Source organism: Perna viridis, chromosome 1, assembly GCF_037379345.1.
Source record: "Perna viridis isolate PV_CMFRI_1.1 ecotype Kerala chromosome 1, ASM3737934v1, whole genome shotgun sequence".
NCBI lineage: Eukaryota > Metazoa > Mollusca > Bivalvia > Mytilida > Mytilidae > Perna > Perna viridis.
The window spans coordinates 47889978-47910910 of record NC_142445.1 but is presented as its reverse complement, the minus strand read 5'-3'; the positions used below and the strand labels follow the sequence as shown (position 1 = coordinate 47910910).

At 32.5% G+C, this 20933-nt stretch overlaps 1 protein-coding gene across 1 annotated transcript; it reads left to right on the top strand.

Moving 5' to 3' along the window:
* The first annotated feature begins 8871 nt into the window (after positions 1-8871).
* LOC148629091 (caspase-3-like) lies at positions 8872-20798 on the top strand. The gene is made up of 6 exons (XM_088543607.1): positions 8872-9029; positions 9902-9953; positions 10911-11158; positions 12314-12492; positions 12700-12877; positions 14703-20798. Exons 1-6 carry the CDS (start codon positions 9014-9016, stop codon positions 14936-14938), a joined length of 909 nt encoding a protein of 302 aa, XP_088399733.1. The 5' UTR covers positions 8872-9013; the 3' UTR covers positions 14939-20798.
* The last annotated feature ends 135 nt before the right edge of the window (positions 20799-20933 follow it).

Here is a 20933-nt window from a genome sequence, read left to right as displayed (position 1 = left end):
AATGACTGAAATAATACATGTACTTCACAGTATTGCATATGATTTTAAGTTGATGTTCTCTTTCAAGATATTTGAAAAAAAAATGGCACATTTTGTTCAAAAGTATCAAATACATGTAACAGTACTATCTAGTGAAGTAGACATTTTTTACAGAAGTAGACAAATATTTAAATGGTATAGTATAAAACAAAACATGTTATATTCATATATGCTGCATCGTATTTCCACAATTTAGCATTACATTTTCGCAAAAAAAAATAATTTCACGTTTCTGTATAAGAACCATTGTTTAAGGCTGTTTAGCATCTACATCTTGGAATAATTCAAAAAAAAAAAAAAAAAAATTCAGAACTTGACATGCTCATCTGGTGAAGGGTGACGCGATGGTACTAATTATGATTAACGCCAAACGGTGTAAAAGAAAAAAAAACTTAATCAAAGATAATCAAAACTTTTTCGCAACTCATGCAGGATTTATGAAGAAAGAATGGCGTGTGCATTAGGGGATGCTTGTGTGAAGTTACCCACCTTTAAAAAAAGTAGTAAAACTGTTTCCCGAATGGCGTACCCTTCAGCTTCAGCAACTTTTCTCCTTAATCTGGCATCCCGGTAATATTTTTGTTCCACAAGTTTCTCACAAACATATAGGGTCACTTATGATATTGACCTGCAGGGAACCAGTGAGATTACTTTTCTCCTAAGGTCACGTAAGTAATTAATATGCATGGGATGGATGGCAACTTTTCGACTATCACCACGTTATCTAACAGTCCAAAGAAACAAGTCGTAAAATAGTGCGAACTTATTACACGGACTTCTAAATGAAATGAAAGATGCGTAATTTCTCTTGCATGCTGGTTTTGATAAAATTTTTATTTTATAGTTATTTTTAAGCCTTTACATTTCACGTTTCACTACATTCCATTGAATATGGCCTGTGCCTAGAAACTTGATCCCGGATGCTTGTGAGTACTACTGTGAAATATGATATCCGCCTAACGAAGCAATATTTTGCGTGATGCCTAGGTCAATTTCATCCGCTGTCGTGGCTTCATTGACCAAAATCATAGAATATTAACAAGAAAACCGGATTCCATTAAAAAATGAGATTATATGACTAGGCGCATGGGTAGGGTATTTATGTTGTAGCTCTACTTTTCTAGAAACACACGCCGCATGCTCGTGTATGTCAAATAATGGTTCAGACGAAAGAGTGAACCTACGAAATTGTAAAAAAAAAATCTGTTGACATTGTGGAGAACCAATTTATGCATTCGTGCATGGTTTCGACTGTAAAACTTTCGAAGACAAGTGATGAATTTAAAGTCTTGTGGCAACATATATATAACCCTATTACAATAGATAATTTGTAGAAAGTTTACTCTGCACGACACAACATAAAAGTCGTGTAGCTTCGACAATTTCTGGCAAAATGTATTACGTGTAGTTGTATTACAAAAACTCTGTATGCAGGGGCTGAGAGGTTATATATATTTGCTTTTTACTTGCATTAAATAAATTTCTCTCCTTCTCTAGATGTCCCCTTGTATTTTGTATTTTTTCCCAGATATTTTATGGAATTACTTAAGCAAACTGGGCACTTAAATTGTTACCGCGATTTAGTTAAATGTTCTGATTTTATACATTGTATAAGGTGCCACTTATTAATCTGTTAAAATTCGCAGCATTAATTATTTTGTAAATTGGCGCATTAATATATGTATAGACACCCCCTGTTCAATATATACAAATTAACGTTCGAAAATGTAATGGGCAATATATTCGAAAATGTTTTTAAAATTCAACTACATTACTTTATATACTTTTCAGTGATTATGCAACGAACCTAATCTTATAGTAAGGGTGCATTTTAGTTGTGTGATGTGTATTGTTCCAATTTCTTGTGACATTTATATTTATTTGCACTTGGTTATCATACGATTAACTAAGAATCGTGGGTCATATACCCGAGATATTGAGTACCCAAATTGGCAACTGATCGGGTTTTTTGGGATTTTTTTCCTCGTTTTGTTTTGTTTGTTTGTTTGTTTGTTTGTTTTTGTTTTTGCATGGAATAAAATCATTTTTGAACTGAGGACAGATTTTTTTATATATAAAATTCATACTACAAGAAAGACCTTGGTTCAAATTTTAAGTATGTCTGGGGCGATATAGAATTTAAGCGAAGATATAAAAATTTGAAATATTCGCCTTCTTAAAACATCACTAGATTGTGCAAATATCGAGGAAAGTTAGAATATTTAGGTCGAATTGAAATTATTGGAAGAAATGTACTTTTTATAGATCGCTTTAAATAAAACCCACGATATTTATATCGATTTCAACTTCAATAAATGCGAATTTTTGTTCATACATGTAACCGAACTAATTTGCATCATATATATATATATAAGACAAGATAAGGGGAAAGCACACATTTGCATATTCCTAAGTTTCACTCCATTTTGTTATGTTATGCAACATTATGAAAATATTGTACTAGTTTATTTCTACTCTAATCAAACTTTGAGTGCTCGAATTAAACTAAGATTGATTTTATAAACCATAAAATCAAAGAGACTTCTATCTTTTTACTTTAAATTATGATTATACGAAACTTAAACTCGATTTCTTTGATAATATTGTAATATGCATGAGGTCTCCTTGCTACTGTAAACGTGACGATTGAAATCTTAAATTTTGGGATGAATCAAGTTCATTCAACATGCTTCAAGCACATGTCCAAAAACACTAGGAGAAGTTCTACTTGCAGACGGTTTTTCAAATCCGGAAATGTGTATACATTTGGAGGCGAATTGCGGACATATTTGTGGGTGAATTTGACAGAAGAGGCTAAAGAGGTATCAAATGGACTATTTCCCGCGTTTTTCATGTATTATCTCTTGATTGGTAGATCGTAGACCGTTAAAACGCAACAGAATGTAGAGTCGTGTAAGTGCGGACAGAGGGGTTCAAATACGGACACCTAGTCGTCAAATTGCGGACTCTTATTTTCAAACAGCTCTTGCTATATAAAAAACGCAGGTAATGTTATATACTAAAGTACTTTTAACGAAATACCCTTTAAGCATGTTTGCCAATGGTTTTTGCACATTATTATTTTCTCAAATGACAGTTAAGTGGCAATACAAGTGGAAAGTTGAGAAAATAAGATTTAAAAAATATAAATAGGGACTTTTTTATTCGATACATATTCTACACCACACCATGCAGTTATAAAATATCCGCGTATGACGAGCCATGCTAAATATCAAACGATTTCTATTAACACGAGCTGAGAAACTGTGACAGTGTGTCAACAACTCTATCGAGTGGGGATATAACTATATTGTGTTAAGGCCAGCCAAACCTATCGATAGGTACATGGTTATACCCATTTTAAAGTGCTTATTCTTTTTAGATGAAAGCGATCTTTGTTAGGACACACATGTGAATCTTTTATACCTATATTCTGTGGAATGTTAGAAACTGTATATCCTTTCGAAAACAACTTAATTTCACAAGAGGAGGACACAGAAAAAAACCCATTAAGTTTCAGGCATATAAAATTAGTTGCGTCGAACCTGCGTTTCGTCTGTAACAGAAACGTGGCATCTTTCCCAACACGGTGCACCACTATAGTTTGCGGTCAGGTTTTCCGTATTATAGCCTGACAACCCCAGCATGTAACACGCCAGGGGTACCCCATTCCACCACCTGGGGCACACATCCCAGTTGCTCTGTGGGCAGAGCGCCCTAGCCCCCGGCTAGGGTTCTGAGCACTATTTAGTCGCCTTTTACGACGAGCTTAGCGCTGCTGCAGGCCCATTCTTTTAACACCCGGACCTGCACGGGGCCAACGAAGTTGCACAGGGATATTTTAACGTTACCGTCCGTCTGTCGGTTCATTATTCTATGATATTTACCAATTATGACATACTTATATTATGACATTATTGTTTCGTTCTACGATCTCTACTTAATTAAATGTAAAATATTTTCTTATGTTTACTGTGGATCGATGCATTATAGACATTTTTTTCACGCATATATACTGACCCGTTGAAGGCATTGCGTTCAACGTTGTTGATAGCATTTATCATGTTTAGTTTATCGTTTAATTGTCTAACTCTTGGTTACCGAATGCAGATGAACAGAAGAAAATATTGACAAAATTAATACCCCGTCGCTTACGGCGAGGGCATAAAATATCGCTTGAAAAAATCGTTTTCATTTATTACATCTTCTTTTTTTTATTTCCGAGCCATAAGGCGACGGGGACTTTAAATGTTAAACAGTACTGGTGCTTCCGTCCGGATTATATTTCCGGAAGATAACTTAAGTTTGAAATGACCAAGTGTTTTCAAATGTAAACACAATACTTATAGTCATAATAAATGTTGTTTTATTTTGTATAGGTACCATTCTAATTTCAGCCAATTTTTTATGTATGGTTTAGAAGTAAGAAAGGCGGGGTTTATTCCTCATTTATTTCTAACATATCTGTGTGCGCATGAAATAAACATAATTATGAAAAGATAATGCAGTTTAATCGTACTATCAAAACAAATTTTGGGAGACAGTCTCCGTTATGAGTTGTAGTTCATCTGACTCTTCTGGGGTTCCAAAGACAATACTGGAAATTTCATTTTGACAATCTTTGTCTTTTAGCTCGCATAATATTTTAGCGATGCATGCATGTTTTGACAGTTGAGTTAATTTTTTGACTACGTAATTTATCTCGTCCATGTCAAAGACCCACTCGTTTTGTAAGCACTTGGACATTTGCAGTCTGGCTAATAAAGTGCATAAATTTGCTTTTACTTCTCTTTCTCGGTGAAAAAATTCTATACTTGTTGAAATTGACATATTCTGTAAAGGAAGAGAAATAGATTTAAGATGTATAGGCTTATTAAAATCTCCTTTTTTTACTAAAACAAGATGTGTTTGCTTTTTCCTATTGTCGTATATTCGACGAAACCTTGTCTATGCCATTATTAATAGGTGTACACAGTTTCATGGTAAACCGACTTACGGTTCCCGAATCATCAACTTAAAAATCAAAATTTAACCTAGGTTTGATGGACGGACGGACGGACGAACGGAAAGATGAACAACCCGAGAAACTATATGCCCCCGACAAAGTTGGTGTAAAATGCCAACGTAAGGCAAAACATGAAAATTAAAAAATGTACAAAACTTTATCAGGTTTATGTCGAAGGTTAAAAGGTCAAGACATGCACAGCAAGCAATCAGCGTTCAACATGTGACTTTCAGAGGTAGTGCTTTTTCTTGTGATGGGCGGACAGAAGTATCCCAATATTCTCGTCTCCGCCTTCATTCCCTATTTACTTCCCTCTCTTAGCTATCTACATCTCGTTTACTTCCACCACCATTTAGTCCCTGCCGCGTCACCCTTGGTCCCGGGCCACACAATTTTAGCTACTGAATCCCATGACCCAGTGGCGGTTCACGGATTTCGTGTGTGTTGGGGTTTAACGTCCGAGCAGCAATATTTCAGCTATATTCAGATCACGGATTTCGAAGAAGGGGACACACTGACTGACTGTTATTTCCTATCAATAGTACTCCCAAAATAATTGCCGCCCCGCCCCTGTCGTATTTAGATTCTTAAAAATAAGGTAATTAACTTGTGTGTTCCTATGGAATCCGTAAAAAATTGTTCCGTATTTGGTCCGATGTATCATTTATTTTGTTTTTGTTATTATTTCAAGGTTAAGTGTACCGATTTCCATTGTTTCAATATAAAATACCGTTTATTTATTTCGTATCAACATGGTAATTTGTGTTTAGAGATTTGTGTACCCATGTCTATCGCCACGTCTTTTAATAATTTTGTCGGTGTCCGCATTTAAGCTATTGAAAAATTTGTGGTAGGGTAAATGCGGACACCTGGTTTTTCGCATTTTTAATGAAATTCCTTGGATTTTTTGTAAAAGAAAATTCAGTATATCTATATAAAATCTTAACGTTTATTGTAATTTCCATATATTCAATTATCTATACTTACGTTTATAGCTGTAATAAGCCGCTCTTGCAATTTGTTGAGTTTTTCGAATTTTCCCGGGTTTCAAACTTTTCGTGTCTATCTATTTTTAGAAGACTCTTTTTATCACATGACAAAGAGATTTTGGCAAACAAATTTATTTATTACCGCAATGTAAACATAATTGAGTTTAAAATAAAACAAAAGACATCGATAGAAGGTATTTTTTATTTCACATTAGACGAGAAATCAGGTTTGAACTAGTTTTTTTCCGAGGTTCCCATTGACTAGTTACTAAAAATACTCACCAAGCCCCTTTGCAATTAGGCGAATAAACATTATTTTTGGGGTTCCGTGTTAAGAAGAGTCATAATGCATGTGAAACAAAAAACATTACCTTTGAAGAGTATTGACAAGTTTAATTTATTATCAAAACTATTGATTATGGTATATTTTTAACCAAGCAGCATGACACCGTCTTCAATCTTTATGAGTGACGTCATTTACGTTTACTTTCACTTCCGGGTTTTGGGGATGGCATTTCATAAGTTTTCAAGCTAGGTTTAAGTTATATGTTAATCTTGATATTGTTTAATGTAAATGTTGACTCCTAGATTGATAGCAATTTCAATACATTTGTATTTATTTCAAACCTATAGATATTTGGGACCATGGACTATTTGTAGTGACGTTTTTCACCACTTCACATAGCAACAGCATCAATGGAAATGCTAGCCGATTAATTTGAGTTTTATAGAAAAAGAACGAGTTCATGGAAGAGAACCACAGGGATCTTTGCACAACTATGAAATAACATTAGTGACATATCATGAGCCAAGGTTCCTTTGTTTGCTTACATGTGATCATTATCATGAGCCAGCGTATGAATAATTTCGAAGGTAGAAATACAGAGCAAGTTCGTCGAACATGGCAGATTGCATTTGGCAGCACTGCTGTCAACATCAATTGAAATCTAAGGAAACAGCCATGGGAAGGACTTAATGCTACAAGAAACCATCATTAATGCAATCTCCCACCACACCGATAGTGTTGTTTGACGTTTATTGCGTTTTACAATATTATACGACATTTTCCGCCAATATGGGAGCACCACCGGATGAATTTAATGGGAACCTGACTTTGAAATGAGTGATATACAAGCATTATTTATGGTGAATGGGAACCTGACTTTGAAATGAGTGAAATACAAGCATTATTTATGGTGAATGGGAACCTGACTTTGAAATGAGTGAAATACAAACATTATTTATGGTGGATAAGAAATACGGAGGGACTTTAGGACGCATGGTTAACATTTTTAAGGATCGTTTGATGTGGAAAAGGAACTATACTCGCCGTCACACAAATAACATACTGTTAAAATTTGAATAAAAATATTTTCTACGACTTAATTGACACCTACCGTCGTTTAAATTGTCTTAAATGACTTGCTCAAAGGAACTATTAACTTTAGTTGGTGAATACCATTAGTATTACATTTGGACTAGGACGAGGGGAACATAGCAAGTCACACAAGGCGTACATTTTATTAAAGACACAGAAACTGCTATCACTAGGAGTCAACATCATTCTGTTATATATCCTACTTAATAGAACACGCATTTATTGTTATAAATTAATCGTTAAGTTTTAATTGGGTTGTTCTAGATTCTACATCCATATACCTACAGTATACACAGAAACGCAATATTTCAAACCGAGAGCCATCTTATCCAACGGACCACTCGCCATACCTGTTACAATATATATTGTTTAAAGATGAAATAAAGTCTACTTAACTTATTACTATTGTATTTTGCAAAAGTAATTTATTATGCTTTATATATGTATTGTATACCTTTGTTACCGGGAGAGGGATTGCACAGGCTTACCTGCCGCCTAATCCTTTTCACCTTGTGTTGAATAAAATATGGTTTAAACTAAAGTATGAATACTTTTTAGTGAAACCGATAACTTAACCAAACACATCTTCTGATGGTGAAATATTTCACTCATCTATCAACTTGATTTTGTGGCTTTTTTTCAGACTCTCACTTCCCATAGTACTAAAAATAAATAAATCTTAATAATATTGATGCAAAGTGCAAGATACGAGGGACTTGCATTTAAAATGTGCAAGTCGCTGACACCCCCAGAGTCGAGTTATTGGTGAACATCGAGAGAGTTAATGTAGATTGTGATTGAACACTTATTTAAACTTTAATTGTAAGTACCCTGGGCTATAGAAATAATTTCTTTTGTGCTTTTATGGTGTGTAAAATGATGAACCAATTTCGCTAGATTTTTTTTAATCGAATTCTACTAAAATTAAGCAAACCCAACTTTCACTGAGATACCGTTTTTGTAAACGTTATTTAGTATGCATTTTGAAGGGTTTCGAGCCAAGATATTAATTGTACAGAAGATATGCATTCATTGAATCACTTATTCTCTTTGTTTGTGTAATTTTAAGCTAAGTTAAACATCTTATGGACAGCAAATTCTTTTCCTGATGGATATAAATTTTGAGTGATAATTTAACTTGACACAAAAGATTTCCTTTGCATCCCCTCGGATATTTCCAACAATCCCTTTTTGTGCTAAAAGGGATAATATAAAACCCGAGTAGTTCCGATCAAATAAAGCGGAACTACTCAGACTTTCTCACTGAAGAAAGGTGTAGCTACCGAATAGTTCCGACTGGAAGGGGCACCTGCAGGAGAAAAAAAGTAACGAGTAAATGAAATGTTTTATACCAATACGGTTAAAACTGATTTTCTTCTAGCCTTCTTATCTGTAGATTTTTATACATTTTTAAATTAGATAATGTTTTCTCAAATAAGACATGAATCCATAAGATGTCTTCTTTTTTATATATATGTATATATACTGCACAGTAACCCCCAGGCACCTTACGCGGTTATTTGCCTGTAATTTTCTTCCCTGTTCACGGCTGTGGACGTTTCTCATCATTTTGACATAAGCTGAGATGAAATTTTGTTTACGATGACCACGAAGACAGGTGAATATTTTATACATATTAATAGTTGTGTAAATTTTCAGAGAACTGGCCTCTATGGCTGTCTACTTTCACTTCGAAAAAAACATAAACAAAACACACACTGGCATTTTCAACACTTCAAAACTTCAATATTAGAATCCCAGTGGTACTTTCTGCCTTGACTTAAAAAATGATAAATAGTTTGTTTTTACCGAGGTTTTTACACTGCATGCCTTGTATAGAAGGATATACTAACTGGGTTTACCCCAAATGTTAATTAAGCCTTCGATAACTGGACAATTTTTTGTTTCTTTGCAAGTAGCTTGGATATTCATCTATAAAATATTGAACAAAAGTTATCATGGTTGTAAATGCTGACCCACGCATATAAGGAATGAATTAATTACAAGGGTTATTGGTTGCCATTATTGTTTTTGTTTAACCTGAAAAATGTAATGTAATCAATTTTTTTCCTCAATTTTGCAAAATTTATACAATTTCCTAATATGCAAAGTCCAGAGCCAAATTTGTTGTAAATTAAAAGCCATTATACCCCTTTGTTAAAAACTATTTGTTTTTATAATGGCCCTGTTACATGTTTTGGATCCTATAATGGCTTGAAATATTCTCATTTTGGATTCTATTTTTAGGTCAATTTTCAACTTTTGGTGTCATTATGAATACATTTAAGAGTTTAAAATTTCCTAGGAGCCCCACCCCTCCATTGTTAAATCAAATGTCTGTACACTTAATTAGTTCTGCATGATTCAACTGCTAATTTGTCCATGTTTCCTTTGTAACAAAAACAAAAATTGTTTTTATTTGATTTTTATATCATTTTTATTAGAGAATTGATTGTTCTGATTCAATTAGAACTTATTTTTCTATTGCAGCAAGAGATGCTGGTCCTATTCCTGGTGACCCACCTGCAGATCCTATTTATAGGTATATTTGACTATAAACATATTTTCCAATTCAATCTCCCTTGTGTGATTCTGATTTTTGTGGTTTTTTTTATTCAGCCAAACCAGGATTTTAAGGGCTAATTCATTGTCAAAAAACTGGTTTGAGATTACTTTATTAAATAAAGTTGTTTGTGCATGGGGGGGGGGGCATTCTTTGTTGGACAATTTCCTGTGAAAGATTTACAATGAATAATATACTAAAAGTTAGATTGAGAGAATAAATGTGTTCTTCTCTAGATTTAATAACCATTACCTGATGTACGTTGTACTTACTTTGGCAGTTAACTGGACAAGTAACAAGGGTATTAAGATTAAAATACATATGAAATGATAGAAAGTTTAAGTCTTCCTATTAATCGTCCAGTTAATTACATAAGACATTTCATCTGTTAATGGTTAGTGAAGACCAACTCTATCCTATGAAGTTCACTATATTACTGGCTATAAAACATTTATTTACATGAATGCAGATTAAACTGAAATTGATAGAATGTAATTTATACAACATTACCTTGTATCTTTTCTATGCATAAATGAAAACTCTGAATTGTTATTGGTTTGAACCTAGGGTAACCTACTAAACTAGTCCAATCAGTTAGAATTATCAACTGATTAACAACATATTGTATTACTATTGGTTAGTGGAAAACAAAAGGTTATCGATCATAATAGGTTGTTCTATATTCTGTTAAAAACTTATTACAGGCAAAATAAATGGCATAAAATTATGTTCCACAAAATCTCACCCATACTCAAAATGGCATTGTGGACTTTACAAAGTCAAAGAGGTATTATTTTATCAAATGCAGAATCTAATTTTGTACAAAAAGTTTGTTACTTGTAGGTTCATATGAGCCTGTTTTTTTTTATATCTACTTATATGTACATTTATGAGAAGTATTTTAACATTTATTTTATTTATTTTTTTTTTGCCTAGATCTCCAGGGGCTATCACAGCTCAGATGACTAGGCAAGAGTTTGATAAAAGAGATTATAACGTTCAGTCTGGTATAGCCCTTATTCTAAACAACAAAAACTTCCATGTCCCGAATAATTACCTGGCAGATAGACAGGGTACTGATATTGATGCTTCAATGATCAGTCAGCGATTTATGGAACTGGGGTTTGAACAAGAACTTGAGACAGATCTAAATAAAGTACATACTATAGAATGGTTTGAAAGAGGTAATATTTTCATGAAAAGGAACAAAGCAATTATACAGTGCATTTGTGATTTTAAAGATCATAAAGTTTTAATTGAAGAACTTCATCCCTGTATGCCTCTTTTAGTAAACCCTGCTCCAAAAAAAATGTGGTCATAGAATGGTATGAAACTGTCTGTGTCAGTGTACTTGTTGTCATTTTCATCTTTGTTGTCATCGTCACTTGGTATTGTGTGGTAATTTAAATAGTAGTTTAAAAAATTTTACCACTAGATCCAAATAACAAAAGGAAGGTTGGTATTGATTTTAGGAATTATGATCCATACAGTTTTGTAATTAGAAACAAAAAGGCGGCCAAAACAAGTATTGCAAAGAATTGAAATATTTAACTCCAGTATTAAAAGCACATGGATTACTAATTACATTATACAAATGAACATAACAAAGGACTACTAGCAGTTAAGTTTGAATGGTGTGTTGATACTTGCCCCAGATGTTCAGGGTTTGATCTCTGTGGTCGTATCTAGCTGCACCATGAAAAGCACTTTTCTCGTCCTATTTCAGCTTTTATTGATAATCTCAAATTTTTCTGTCAACTTTTCCTCCTTGAAAGTTCCAAGATATTCAACAGTCTTTTTATTTGTCTTAATTATTTTGCTATGTACCATGTTTCTTGAAGTGTGTTAATAAGTTCAATTCAGATTTTATTGCTTTTTCCGATAAAGGAAGAGCAATTTTGTGGGCATGTGTACAATATGTATGTACAATTTTAGAGAGTTGTTGAAAATTACAACCTGTACAAGGCTTATGAATGGGATAAAATGGAAGGCATAAGCATGCATTTTCACATTTCATGAGTACAAATACATGCTGTTTTTTCCCTCAATACTTTGATATTGTTTTTATCTTGCACTGAAAAAGCAAATAAAATTGATGAGTTTTTTTTTTTTTTAAATATATATGGTGAGTATAATTTGTTTAAATATAATTTATCCCTTTTGTGCCTCAGTGAATGCAAGGGGAATCCCCTGTTTCATAGCAATCTTGGATAATTATGGGTGTGGCCTAAAATACAGGGGGAATGTACATGTTCACATATACAGCTCAGTCGAATTTGACACCTTGTATTTTCATATGAAGAAAATGATTGCAGGATAATTATTTGTTGAATTTTCAGTAAAGAGAGATCTACAAACCAATCCAGTGGATTGTTTGGTGTTAGTAATTCTATCACATGGTACAGCAGATGGGTTCTATGCTACAGATGATTTAATACTTTTCACAGAGATTGTTCATCAGTTTGGGGCTATTAATTGTACTTCACTTAGATTTAAGCCTAAAGTGATCATTTCTCAGGTATACTTGTTCAAATTTTTTATTTGCATAAAGTAACCATACTTATAACATCAGTAAGTTGAGAGATATACATGTATTGAAATTTGTTGATAAATTGGAGTAATATTGGAACATGGTTGAAAAATTTCTGCAGAAAATATCTTTCACCCATCAATTTGCCTCTTTGTACAATAGCCATATCGCTTATTCCTTCATTTTCTTTTCCAGTGTTGTAGGGGAGAGGGACTATCTCTAGGTGTAGAAGCAAGAGTGATTGATCCTGACGAGTCAGATGCCCGTCCTGATCATGCAGAGTACAATGAGTTTGTGGAGCAAATGCAACCTACAAGGACTATCAATTTACCTAATGAGGCTGATTTTCTTTTTTCATATGCTACACAACCAGGTATTAAAGCGTTTTCACCATTCTAAAGAAGTGGTCATAAATTCACATGACTTTTTACTACTGAGTGGTAATTTAATGTCTTCAGGATGTTTCCTGCTGATACATTTTTCATGTTTCTAGATTTCATTGGAGGAAAAATTATCATTCAGTTAAGTGTTTAAAATTATTTCACCACTCTCTATTGTTCGATTCATATTTTACCATGGTACTTTTAACCACTTATTACTAAAGGGTATCTGTGTATCAGTTATATAAGGAGACCTTTGTTTCGTTATCCACATAGATCAGAGCCTAAAGCTATCCTTTCTCGAGAATATCATAAAACTAAAAACATTTGATAAAATTTCAGTTGAGTTCTGTTGTTTTATAGTACACCTTCAAGACAATAGGGATTAAAATTAACCATAATATTTGTAGTTTATATACATGTATATTGTTGGGGGATGTAGAAGTTGGCTTTAAACATATTTTTATGAAATTTGTGTAACCTGCATTTTTTTTCTTTCCCTGACAGATTTTGAAAAAAGCTTGCACTGACAAAAGTTCAGAATTACTATAGTAGAGTTTTATTTCGAAATATGAGTAAATTCTTATTTAGATAAAACTTTATATAGGTTTTTATACCCCTCTGAATGAGTGGATGGTATATTGGAATCATCTTGTCCATCTGAATTAAATCACAATTGTCACAGCTCCCAATGTATGGATTGATTTCAAATTTGATGTGTTGCTTTATTATTGGGAATACATTGTAAGTTGTGTTGGGTCCTGTACAGTATCAGCTTTCAAATTTTGGGACTTTGGCATTTTTTTTCACGTATGATGGCATTGTCAAGAAAGGTAAGACTATGGTATTACTTTCCTGACATCGGCATTGGCCTTTGCGTCCAAGTTAAGATTTTCATGTTAAGTTTTAGGATATTTTATTATGATCCTTTTGTGCTAAGTCAGTCGTATTTGTTATGCAGTTTCATTAGCATCACTTTAGCACAATTCTTTATCAGTTTCATGCATATACCCTTGCAGTCACAGTCTATTGACTTCATAATTTCAGGTTCAGATTTTCATTTTAAATTTTCTATTTAGGTGCGTTTGATAAGATCCAATTGTGTTAAGTCAATCATAGTTGGTATGCATTTGCATAAAGATCACTATAGCACCTTTCTTTATTTGTATTATACATACAATGTATGTCCCTCTGTCATGGTCTATTGACTGAAATTTCAAATTCCAGGTTAATATTTATGTCAAGTTTTCTGATTAGGTCTGTTTGATATAAACCACTTATGCTAGGTCAGTAGTATTTGGTATACAGTTACATTAGCATTCTATATCCATTTTATGCATTTGTCCCTGCAGATATGGTCTGTTGACTGAAATTTCAAAAATGAAAATTTTGTATTGACTTGACTTTTACATTATTGATGGTGTCAAATAGTTGTATTGATATTATGAATTATCCATTAAATACAAAATTAGTAATAATGTCATCATTAATCAAGTTTTAAATAACAGCATCCATGTGAGATATGCTAGAAATATATAGTTTATTCACTATTTGGAGTGATAAAGAAAATTTACATCACAAATATCAGCTTCTTATTGATGGACTGTTTTCAAATTTGGTGTGTGGCTTTATATGGATAGGGCACACATTGCAAGTGATTTGGGGTTCTGTCTTATGTCAACTTCCTGTAAAAGTGAGGGTTTACTTACATGTAGCACAACAAGAGAAACTTCATGTTATCTTTTTTAATTTATTTTATTTCCAGATAACTCTTTATTATCAGGATATAAGTATATTCACATATTTTTGTATCTCTAGGAAATGCTGCCTTCAGGAATGTAGAAATTGGAACCCCTTTTATTCGACATTTATCTGAGGCTATGGAGAAAATGCAACCTAACGAAGATTTTTTGTCAGTATTGACAACAGTGAATAAGAACGTAGGAATGACATACAAGCCCAACTATGAACAAGCCAGCATCAGTACTGTAGTACAAATGCCTTGCTTCGTTTCACAGCTTACTAAGATGTTACGTTTGAAACAGGGGAGATAATCAAAATTCTTTTGTTTTATTTAACATCAGTTTCTTTGTTTTGTAATTAGTATAACAAAGGGATTTTCTGCCAAGATCTATTGATTTTCACAATACTTTTTTTTCATTTGAAGCTTTTGAATATAATATGTATGGTAGATTTTTGGAAAACTTCAAATAAGCCGTGCAAATTTTAAATTGTCTTTTAATAAATTGAATTTTTAATTAAGTTTTAAAAGGTGATTTTATCAAAACAAATAATCTGTTTTTGACACAAGAGAAAATGTATTGTGTTAATTTTTTAAGAAAAATTTACACTCAAGTAGAACTTATGGGGTTTATTTGAAATTTTGAAAATTTTTAAACCTGATTTCAGTCTTGTATTTGTGATAATAATGTTGAATATCGGTAATGCTTTGGTTTTGTCAGCATAATCCTGTTGTTATCTGTGATAAACTGTACTGTCAAGAAATTTTATGTAACTTTCTATGGTTTATTTTTAATTAGAAAAAAAAATTTCATGTCTTTTTGGGGGGCGGAGTTACCAATATTTATGAGTTATTTAATCATAGTTTAAATTTTCTTTGGCAGTTTTTGGTGGATTTATTTTTTGTGGATTACCAGTTTAACCATGGTTAATGTGGTTAATGCAAACAATGAAAATTATGTTCCCAATGAAATGCGATTTTTGTTCAATACTGAGATGATCAAATGAAATCATTCAAGCATACAAAATTTCAACAAAACTTAAAAATATTGATACATGTATTTACATTTATCAATTCCTTCATAGTAAGCAGATATTGACTTCTTCATTTTCGCTTTAGGGTTTTCATAATGGTCAAAATGATGTCCAAGATTCAACCTCATATTTTCAACAGAAATCCAGGTTTATTTCAACACATAATTAATTTTTTTATATTCTACCATAAAAAATAAATATTCAATTTCAATTTTTTTTTTCAATTCATTTTGTGTCAGAAATATATGATATCTGTAGCAACAGAGCATTTTATCTATTATTGCAAAAAGAATAGAAAAAGTCAAAATTCCTAAAAAAAAAAAAGTGCACTGTCATTCTTTAAAGGTCACTTATAAAAGTACACTTTTTTACTGTAAATGTCATTCTGTAAAAGTACACTGTCATTCTGTTATTTCACCACTATATTAGTGAGTAAAATAAAAATGTGAGTGTGCAAATGTATTAAGCCCCAATCTAAACCAATCATTATATTAATTTTTTTTTTTAAATACAATGTAATCAATTTCTGACACTAATTTTCTGTTTATATTGTGTGTGTGTGTGTCTTTGGTAATTTATTCAAGGTTACATATTTTATTCTGCTATTTGAAAATCTAATGTATTTATAAAGTTGATTATTGTTTGATTAATGCATAATAGCATTGTTCAGAATATGGATATTATTTAAGCTAGACTTCTGTTGTAATGCAGTTTATATTTATGTTACTAACTTTCAAATCATCTCCCTTGTAGAGTGCATGTCCACATATTTTTTTTATCTCATACATGTATACATATACATTGATGTATTTTAAATTCCAAGTATGATATAACATACTTGTGATGACTATTGATAGGAATTTTTGTCATTTAATCATTCTGCAGACACAAAGGAACTTGAGCCAACTTCCCCAGCATTTTGTTTTTAGGAAGTACTTTGACAGGAGTTTTGAAAATACATAAATCACTATTATTAGGCTATTTGAATATTTATATATTGAATAAACATTTGGTAGATTGGTGAATACTCGGTCAGTAGGTGTTATTACATGAAATAAACTTAAATTATGAACTGTCTTTAGGCAAAATAAGCCAAATCAGTTACTGAGTCTAATAAATGGCAGTGTGATAAAATTTTAACCAAAATATCTATTAAAAAAAAAAAGAACAAGCCAGAGTCAGTATCAAATTTATTTACAATAAACTTATGGTATGACTATCAAGTCAGATGGGCTACAGACACTATACATTACTTGTGTCATAAGTTGTTCATATGGTTGCTTTTTTTACCAAATACATTGTAGTTAAATTTTCACCTAAAGTCACCTCATCAACCAAACTGTCGAAGCACCAGCTGTCTTCTTTAAAAATCAAAGAACACAAAAATTTTTACATTGTAAAGATGCCATTTTGGAAATTACTGATCTAAAGCAACCAAAGAGCAAAAAAATGTTGAAATGTTGAAGTGATTTTTTTACTACTTTTTGTTATAATCCCCGATCTGAATTCTCATAATGGAGAAAGTTCAGTAAGGACCCCTTTTGGCCTCATAATTTGGGCAAAATATTATTAAGGCTGATTTCTAAGTAGTAGTAGTATAGAAAAATAGTTGCAAACACTGAATATGAGATGTTTTTGATGAGATTTATGACGTTATTCCAGAAATAACAGTATGCATTTATGTAACTTTTACAAAAACCTTTAACATTTCTGCATTTTTCAAGATGGTTTTTGTGTGGAACCGAAGTGGCCACACATCAGTTGAATCAAGATATTTTTACATGTGTTGTAACTGACAATTATACACAAAATATATGAAGCACAAGAGCCAACACGCATGTGTCCATTGTTAAAAAAGTGAAAAACTACACAAAATTTGGTGTTTTCCAGCCGTTTTAACAAATTTTCCCAATCTCAGCAAAGTTTGAAAGGCATATATTACCGTATATGTTCAAATTGTTACTGTAAACCAATCAAATCAACTATAAAGCACATTAAAGAGCTTGAGAAACAACATACAATTTTCTTCATGTAGACTTTCTTTATGAGGCAAAATTTTCCCTTACTGAACCAACTTCTTTGTGTTTAACAACTGTAAGGTTTTTTTAAGGATTTCAATGAAAACAGATTTTAAAATAATTCGTACTTGTGGTAGGAATTGGGGAAATTGGCCTAGGTACTTAATAATTGACTGTAAAATGGCAGACATCCAATATTTTTTTTACAGATGTTTTAATTATAACAATCATTTTTCATTTCCCCTGTCTATCATAATACTTTAAAAGTTCATCTTTCCAATTATGATTTGATAAGTTTTAAAAGTCCATAAATATCAAATTTGGCCCAAGAAGTATTGCGACTCAATTTGAATAGTCATATTTTTACTTGGGTCACCAACAGTAGAAGCAAGTCAGGTAGTTGCTTGACTATTTCTGTCTGTTCATCTGTTATGCTTAGGGCTTCCTATTATTCAAATTTTGCATAGTGTTTATATACATATTAAAGATATGCACCTTTTACTATAAAGAAATTTGAGTATTCTTTTCTACATTTATGGCTTGTTGAACCTAACCATTTTTTATCACTTTATGTTTTGGACGGTACCTACTTAGTGGAATTTTTAACTAAAAAAATATTGAACCAGCCACCCTTTTGCCCAAAAAGTTTGGTAGATTATAAAGATAACACTGGAGATTACTGGAGCAATGTTCCCCATTTCATAATTTCTTGATCCACCACTGCAGAGGCAATTACATTGTGAATGTAGAATCCAATGATCATGCTTACACTTACAATAGGAACGATATCACATATTTGTAAATCAGGACTAAAATCCTCACTATTTTACATTTAATCTTTCACTTAAGTCTCTATTCATGACAGAATAAATTGTATAGGGACACTGCTGTTAATCAGCTATTAATTAACCAAATTTTTATGCCATATCTTAATTGTATATTGTTTTATGTATACATGATAGTGATCATGATATTACATCCAAGATATTCTGCTCGACTTTTGGTACTAATTGTTGATGTTTTTGAAATTTACTGTTATTGAGGTGACGCACACATGAGATACTATAGATTTTATTTGCTTATTTCCTAGTCTTATTTCATATTCATGGAATACTATGCTTTTAAGCGTTTTTCAAAGGGAGAGAACCCATCAACACATGATATTCAGGTTGGTAGTCACATTGGAGAGAGGAAGAATAGTAAACATTTTTCTTGGAAACTTAAATTATTTTCTCTTCAGTAAGTACCAAAATTGTTTAAAATAAATTATTTATAAGCATGTACCCCAGCTCTTATAAATTAAATTCTACTGCTGTGCATTGCTTCAATGGGACTGTAAACCAGTCTCTTGGGTCTGAAAGCTACTTCCCTTTGCTTAAAAAGTTTAAAAAATGGAGTTGAAGTTGGGAATATGAAATTGGACTATTGTGAACTAGAAATAGACATTGTTCTCTTTTTTTCACAGGATAATTTTGAGAGATCTTTTTTATGATAATGTCAGTTCTTTAAACAAGAGATTGAAAAGTGACTGTCATAGTAGAAACAGTTTATTGTGCGTGTTTGTCAGATTAAGATCTGTTGTTAACGAGATTTATGATGTTGATTTCTTTGTTAAGATGTAAAAGTAAATTTGTTATTTTTTCTGTTTGAAAATGAATGAAAAGTCATCGCGTTTGTGGTATAGTTTGGTCAATAGTATTCCATTACCATCGATCTCTAAGAGTAGATCAAGATATGAAGCTCACATCACAGTGTCTGTAGTATCCTTTACCTCAAGTTCTTTGGGGGTAGAGGCGATGTATCAAAACCCCGAAACTAGGATCATTTAACGATAATACATATAGCAGAAACTGAAATTAAAGGATCCACCTAAACGATGTTCCTTCTTTCAATGATCTAGCTAAAAGTTGTTCCTCCTTTCAAGGATCTAGCTAAAAAGTGTTCCTTCCTTTAAGGATCTAGCTAAACCATGTTCCTTCACTTGGACTAGATCAGCCAAAAGTCCGCCTCCTAAGAGTGAAGGAATAGGTCTGCAAGTAGGGGAACACAATTTGTTCCCATTGGAATGCCGACCGTTTGTTGAAAAACACGTCAACCACACTGGACAAATATGTTGTCGATGAAAAATTCCAGCATTTTGAAAACATCTTCGGTTTGTTTGGAAGACAATTCGGAATTATTTTTTACAAAGTATGAGGAATCTCTATACCAAGAACTAAATATTTGTATCTATGTGCACATTCTTTTTTGGAGTAACAACGATGTACTATATTTGGAGTCGGGATTTTAACTGAGTATGGGGAGTAAAAGTACAAAGAGTTGAAAAATCACAACTTTTAATGCTATTGTATTCTGATAATAATCTTGATTTGAGGGTATCTAGAAGATTTTTCGATTTTTTTTTTGGATCCACATTGAATTAATATCACTGCGGGAGTAGCAAGTGTCGTGATAGGACTGGAGACCCTCTTTTTACAACTGTGAGAATAGAAGTTAAAAGTTTTGAAACAGGTTTGGTGGTAAACTTTGCAGATCCAGCTATGTAGCATTGTTTATATGGATTCTTGTGGAGTTAAGGAATCCATTACACAGACGGTAAATCAGAATCATCGTCTTTGGTAGAGAGGCCAAAAGAGGATAGCACAGATTTATGGTTTTCCACAATCTCTTCTTTGTAGAGTGTGATAGCAGTATAGGTCTTATCACTGCTATTATTTTCTACTTCTACCTCTGATAATGAACAATGGATGTAATACGTTTTGCAGACAAAAACTATGTTGTTTTGGGCTTTGTCTGCTGGCAAGACAACATATTTGTCATGTATAAAAACACTGTTTTTGCAACAAATAGCTTGTTAATCATCAGTCAATTCCCTCCTGCTTTTTTGACGACAACACGAGTTCTTCAGCATTCAAGACTCCGGTCTTTTTTTTAACAGAAATTACTGTTATTGCATGTACATGTATATTTATTTTGATGCAGCGTTTATGTATGATATTCTAATAGTCAAGTAGATGCGTCTATTTATTCGATTAGTGACTCTTAAATCTTGCAAACGTCCTTATCATGATTTTTAAGATTGTGAGGGATTTTTTTCATTGAAATATTTGAAATGCTTTAATCAAGTTTTTATTCATCTCTCATATCATGACCACTTTGTTTCTTATACCGAGAATTAACAAGAAAAAAACATTTTACTAATAGTATTATCTCCCCTTGTCTAGGTTACAAACTCGGTAGGAACTTTCTTGACTTT